A 6,931-nucleotide genomic window follows, 5' to 3' on the forward strand; every position below is an offset into this window, starting at 1 on the left:
TTTCCATCTCAAAATTGTAATATCTTGCCCCTATACATCATACTTTTCCTTTAATGATGGAGTCGTGCCGGTCATCTAACTCCTACAGGGGAGGAGATTTGAATTGAAGTAACGTGACTTTCTGCCTATATGAGATGTTCCTATACAGTTAATCTGGGCCTCCTACCCTACGCCTTCCATATCTGGTCTCAAGTTTCATCTATCTAACACTTTTCTCGAGATTAAGGAAGGACCGACTGACAGCCAGCGGGCGACAGTGAGAATTTATAGGTCTACAACTTTTTCAAATTGAAAAAATAAGAAGAAAGATTAAGAAAAATTAGAAAATTCTTTAAAAATTTCCATTATACATTCTTAAAATAAGAATGTTACATAAATTCTTCAGGAGGATTAGAATGTGCCCTGGGATACAATTTTAAATATCGACATTTTGAAACTTTCTGACTTTAAATTGTACTTTAAAATGAATTATTATTGAATTGACTAAACAATTAAGTTATAAGNTTTTCTAACATATCATAAACTCTACTAAATTTAGTTTCAGCGCAACTAGAACTTATCTGTGATCAATTCTCTCTTTTAATTGTTTAGAATCTAAACTCCTGTACGTATTTTCTGAGCAATTAAGAATTAGTTTTCGTTGTTTACCGTATTGTTGGTTGAACCAAACTCGATATAACGAAGTTTTGATTCAATGAAAATCTCTCAATTTTTGTTCTTTTGTGAGACAAAAAGAATGAGAGTGCGAGTTAAACAGTTCAAATTTAAAACATTTGAATTTTGTACACTCATCTGTAATTGGATGGTGGAGTGATATTTCTCACGGGAAGTATATATATGCAAAAATGATTTTCACTACACAGATATAAAAAAAAAGACCCTACATTATTTGAGAAAAAATAGCATTTGTGATTATGCAAACAAGCTATAAAATTTATAAAGCACTTACGTAGTCGTGAAAATGATCTAATCCGCAAAATATGCCATAAAAATCACAAACACTTATTTTATCAACATATGAATTATCGGACAATTCTAACTTGATCCACCTGTATCCAAATCATGTTTATAACAAGGTTTCGTTAAAACATTTAAGGAAAAGGCACGCACTTGCATACAAATCTAGTCCGAGCATTATATAATTGTGTGGAAAAATTCACATTCCGAGTACTTTTCCAGCCGTCCATAGCTTGAAACATCATCTCCAACGAAAAACGATATCATTCGATAGTCATGATATTTAGTCTGCTTTAAACTATTATTTAGGACAAAAACTAACAACATCTAGGCCACATAGCCTTCAAATTGTTTAAATATTAAGTTACCTGCTTCATATATGATTAAAAAAGGAAGTGNAATATATAATGTTTTTTTTTTATTTTACAGTTCTGAAGAAAAGAGGTAAATTTTTTGCAAGTCGAGGTTAGTTCTGATTTGGTAAAACTTCACTTGTAGTTCATCATTTTGTGAATAATTCTGTTAATAATTTTTGATTCTGTTACACCGCTACATTAATTTGTTGTTATTACATAAAAAAATGCTCTCTAGTAGAGAAAGAACAAAAAGTGAATGTATAGTTCAGTATAAATAAAACATGCGTAAATTCTTTTCTTTTTTTCAATGCATTGTCAACTTTATATGTGATTTAATTACCAATTTCTATATACAGTTGAAACTCGATTATCCGAACTTACTGGGACCAGGGTTCTATCGGATAATCCAGAAACTCGTTTGTTTTTGTGTTTTGGACACATCAAGCGCTTGGCATTTAAAGTTTTATAAACTATAAATACTGTAATACAATTACTGTATTTAAAAGTAATTAATTTACTCGAAATCTAACGTAATGTAATGTATATGACCTAGTTTCGCGGCGCTGTAATCGACAGATGACGTAGAGATTTACACTTACATTTAGCGTTTATCTGGTCTAGACCAAAAGTTCGAATATAGTTAATCGAGGTTTCCTATTCTTAAGCTATCCAAATCTGGTCGCGATTTTCATCTATCTAATTTCGTTCTTGATATTAAAGAAGCGATGGACACCAATGAAAACTTATAGATCTACAATTTGAAAATTGCAGCCCAGTAATAATACATTAAATGTTACTTTTACGTATAAAATTATGTCAAATAAATAATTATAATAACATTTAATTATTTACTTAGAATGTAATTCAATTATATACAATTTTAAAAGTTTATTTTATATGATTTTACAAGTTTAAAACCTTTTATTATTGTTTTAAATGTTTTTTTATATAGATAGAAGGATTGAAAACCGATACAGTTCTAACAACTAAAGAAAAACGATCTGCAGAATTCTTACCGGAAAGTAAAGAATATGGAGAAGAATTGTATAATAAAGACAGTACGTCGTTTATGCCTTTGAGAGGTAAAAAAAACGATGTATATCAAAAAGACGTGATTATTGATAATGCAGGAGTTTATGGTGATGATAAAGGAGATTTAATTATAGGAAACAAGCCCGGAGATATCAATATGGAAGAAAAGAGAGCATTCTATGCCATGAGAGGTAAAAAGGATGATTTTAAGAGGTCATTTTTCGCAGGTACGGATAACGACAAGAAGGATTTCAATAAGCATGATACCGAAGAAAAAAGAGCATTCTATGCGATGAGAGGAAAGAAAGATCTGAATGACGAATTCGATGAGGATAAGAGAGCATTCTATGCTATGAGAGGTAAAAAAGATGATTTAAAAAGAGCTTTCTACGCTATGAGGGGGAAGAAAGATTTAGATGAATTGGAACAGGATAAGAGAGCCTTTTACGCAATGAGAGGTAAAAAGGATGATTTTAATAAAAGAGCATTCTATGCCATGAGAGGTAAGAAAGATGACAAGGATGAAGATAAGAGAGCTTTTTATGCTATGAGAGGAAAAAAAGATTATTATGATGAAAACAAAAGGGCGTTTTATGCAATGAGAGGTAAAAAAGACGTAGATGATTTTATCGATGATATGAGACACGCTTACATTCTTCATCAAGATGATGAATTGGATGATGAAATTAAAAGGGCAGCATTGATACCAATGAGAGGAAAAAGAAATGCTCATCATTTGGATCTAAAAGAAACACCAGGTTAGTTACAATATTAAATTCTTTATGAAATTATGTTAAGTATTTTGTGATAATAAATTTAATTCATTTTTAATTTATAAATAAGTTCGACTAAAAATAAATATTTTGAAGTTAAGTTTCAGTTTAAATTGAACTATAATTTTAAGAATTTACAGACAAATTTTGATAAATTAATTCTACATATACTAACACGATTAAAAAATTCTATTATATGTTAATATTATTAAAATTCTGAATATTTATTATAAAGTATAAAGTCACTATCTATTTCAGAGAAATAATGTATAATTCTATTAAATTAAATTATAAAACGATAGAAAATATATTTTATAAATAACTTCTTGAATATAGTCATAAAATTTTGTAGACAATTAAATTGGAGGGCCTGAATCCACAAGATGTGGCACGAATTGTATCTGATGGCATTTCTCATTGCATTTATTGCATAATCTGAGTATAGAAACTGCACGTGAATGCCCAGTTTCTACTTCATTGTTTTAAATTTATTTAACAATTCGCGTATTATCTTGCCTTTAGGATCAGGTATAAATTTTTTCAAAGTTTAATTTAATTTCTTTCTTTGAATATGCAATACCAATGCAGTACATGTTATTATACATTCATTTTCATAAAGTTATGCAATAAAAAGAGGACGTTCATTGAAGTAGAGAGAGAGAGAGAGAGAGTTTATAAACCATGTACTGTACAGTAAAACCTGTGTAAACTGGACTCTCACAATACCGAATATGTTTTCTGTTTGGCAGGTTTTCATTGTATTAAAGTTCCGTTTTAAACATATTTTACCGTATGTCATAAATATAATATCATACAATACTGTATTTAAAATGTTTTTTGTATTTATTTTTAAATTTTATAAGACATTTAACCAGCATATTTGTCTACGTAACGGTTAATATAAGTGAATGAAGTTTATTTATTTATTTAGACAATAGCAGGACTTATCGATTCAGAAAGCATTATTCTATATTGGAATGCAATGAATTTCTACGTTTCTGGTCCTGTTTTGCGTATTATAAAATATTAAAATCGACCAAATATTTATTTTATATTATTCAAATAGGATTTATTTTTATTTCGAATAAAAATTTCATTTAGTAGGCCTACGTTTAAATATAAGAGCCATCAAAGAACAAATTAAATGCATCAGAAAAATGTTAAAATATATATTACTTCATTTTATTAATCGCTTTAATGAAATTTATGTACAAGATAAATTAAGTTATATAATTTGCCATAAAAAAGTCATATATTATTGAATTTAAACCTAATATTTGGTCATTCTGTTAACTTTTCAGATCGTCTTTAATCAAGTTGTAAATAATAAATTAAAATAATAAAATTGGATTAACGAGAACGAATCTAAATTATTAAGTTAAAAAAATTAATAAATAAATAATTAAATAAAAAAAAATTGATATAATGGGGGAAGCTTTGAAAATGTGGCTCCATCTAACGACAACTAAAAAAACCAATTCGTGAAATTTAAATTAATAATTAAAAGTTATATTTTTTAATATAAATCGAAGTATCAAAAAAAATATAAATGTCGATTTTAACTATAAAATGACTTTGAAAGTTCAAAATTATTAACTCGATCTTCGTCGAATATATAGATACAAAACGCCGATATAAATCAACTGTAGAGCAGCTTGTGTCGGTGCCTTTGATATTCGCCAGACTTGTCTCTAAATGCCTTGAGCGAAAAGAGTCTTTATTCAAGACTTATCTAGCAGATAATGCCAGAAGATATCTGCATTCTCGATTATATGAACTATGAAGATCAATTGGTTTTTTATTACTTGAATTAATACTTACTTTACTTTTATTGATAGTTGTATTATGAGATTGAGCATTATATAGGAATTTTATGAATTTGTGGATATCTTTAATTAAAGGAATTCAAGTATTATAATGTGCCATTCTTCTCTTATAATTAAAGTACAATCAAAATCGAATTATTTGGGTATATGTCTGAAATCAAAACAATGGCATAAATATGCAAAAAATTAGATTTAAATTACTCTAACTCAAGAGTTTACTACATATATAAAGAATAGCAAAGAGAATTAATTTACTATATTGAGTGAGGGGTGACCATCCGATATCAAAAGCCATTGCAGTTATACGGGATATCCATTTACATCTGTCTAGAAGCAATATAGATCTTTCTAGCATTACACGAGTGTATGCTTGTTCCAGAGCAGCTGGAAAGTACTTATCCAGTGCTTAAATATCTATCCAAAAATTAATTCATTTAAAATTCCACGATGATAATAAATCAATGCATTCAGCAAAATAAAATGAATCATTCAACAAAAGAGACATGTGACAATTACACGATAATCCAGCGGCAATATGTATATTTTTCAAACATCAGACCAAGATGCAAATTACAAAAGCAATTTTGATAAATCACATTGCGGCACAAGAGCACATGATGCTAATGTATTTAAAGAGACATCAGCATCATATACCATAAGATACGACAAGACGGTCCCAAGATTAAATCTTGAGTACGCCACTGTATTAGGTAATAGGGTACAGGGGCAATGCCTTATACTCACGAACAATTCTCTAATACAGTAGTTTCCAAACTTTCTGTACCTACGCCTCTCTTTTTCAGAAAAAAATTTTGCGCTCCCTCAATTTTCGTAACAAACTAATTTCATAAATATTAGAGAGGTTGAGGCACACGTTTTAAACGTGTAAACGTGTACGTGTGACGTTCGGCGCCGTTTTCCCGTAAGCCTAAAAGTTTGACAATGATGTTTGGATAGTCGGTGGAATCACGCTCGACATTCCAAACTTTCGTCAAACTTTTAGGCTTACGGGAAAGCGGCGCCGAACGTCACACGTACACGTTTACACGTTTAAAACGTGTGCCTCAACCTCTCTATTATTCATGTATCCAGAACTTGCAAAATGGCAACAGTTTCGAGGTGAAGCTCTATTTTGTAGTGTGGAGATTGGACTAGTAGTAAATTTGTTTGTCGGATAGCTGGCATATGGTTTGATGTCACATACATACATACATTGTTATTAATTATTATGGAAGGTGAATTTTCTAACTTTAGCACGAACTGGCCTGAATTACAAATAAAGAAGCCGAATTAAAATCTAAATTAAACGAAATTCAGTTTCCCATTCTTAATTACGTATTTAAGCATCACTTCCGTAACAAGTTTTTGTTATTATTCGTATGTTTTTGTAAACACTAACGGATTTATTAAATTAGATTTATTTGGATTAGTGACCATTCCCGCTTTCGTTCGCATTATCTTTGTCTATTTACTGTGCTCTTTCGCATTTATGGTAAAAATATAACTTATTACGGTTACTTTGTTATTATAAAATTATAACGTTTTTGTAAGAGAGAGGATGAAGTAAGGACTATTAGAATTATAATAAGTTATGCATTTATTTTTAATGATTTATATTTTCTAGATGAAAAATTTGATTCAAGACATCGGACAGTTTGAAAAATCTTTAAAACTCGAAGAAAAAAAATGTCTTTTTAAATTCTCATTTTATTTCTAGATTTTTTAGTGATTTTTCAATGCGTTTTTAACAGATTCTTGATTTTATAAAGAGGTTTAGTAAAGTTTTTTGAGTATGTCAATAGGCAGTTTTTATACGGTTAACAAGTAAATTCTATTAAAAATATTTGATCTATAAAGGNTAATACCCCTTTGTGTGTTAAAATGTATTTAAAAAAATCAACGAATAATTCATTATAATTATTGAATATATTTTTTTTATTCACATAAATTTTTATTCAAATACAATCGAAATAATTTCTTGAGTTTT

The 6,931-nt window shown here is 29.1% G+C and overlaps 1 protein-coding gene across 1 annotated transcript; it reads left to right on the top strand.

Moving 5' to 3' along the window:
* The first annotated feature begins 1,569 nt into the window (after positions 1-1,569).
* Positions 1,570-6,603, top strand: LOC111641576 (tachykinins-like). The gene is made up of 4 exons (XM_023387752.1): positions 1,570-1,581; positions 2,266-2,395; positions 2,480-3,103; positions 6,569-6,603. Exons 1-4 carry the CDS (start codon positions 1,570-1,572, stop codon positions 6,601-6,603), a joined length of 801 nt encoding a protein of 266 aa, XP_023243520.1.
* The last annotated feature ends 328 nt before the right edge of the window (positions 6,604-6,931 follow it).

The sequence above is a fragment of the Centruroides sculpturatus genome, unplaced genomic scaffold (genome assembly GCF_000671375.1).
Source record: "Centruroides sculpturatus isolate CEXI.00-Female unplaced genomic scaffold, Cexi_2.0 scaffold1390, whole genome shotgun sequence".
NCBI lineage: Eukaryota > Metazoa > Arthropoda > Arachnida > Scorpiones > Buthidae > Centruroides > Centruroides sculpturatus.

Excerpts from the sequence above, each read along its gene's own strand:
- LOC111641576 (XM_023387752.1), top strand. Across the intron at positions 2,396-2,479 it reads GTCGTTTATGCCTTTGAGAG|GAAACAAGCCCGGAGATATC; the intron begins GTAAAAAAAACG and ends ATTTAATTATAG. Across the intron at positions 3,104-6,568 it reads GGATCTAAAAGAAACACCAG|ATGAAAAATTTGATTCAAGA; the intron begins GTTAGTTACAAT and ends TATATTTTCTAG.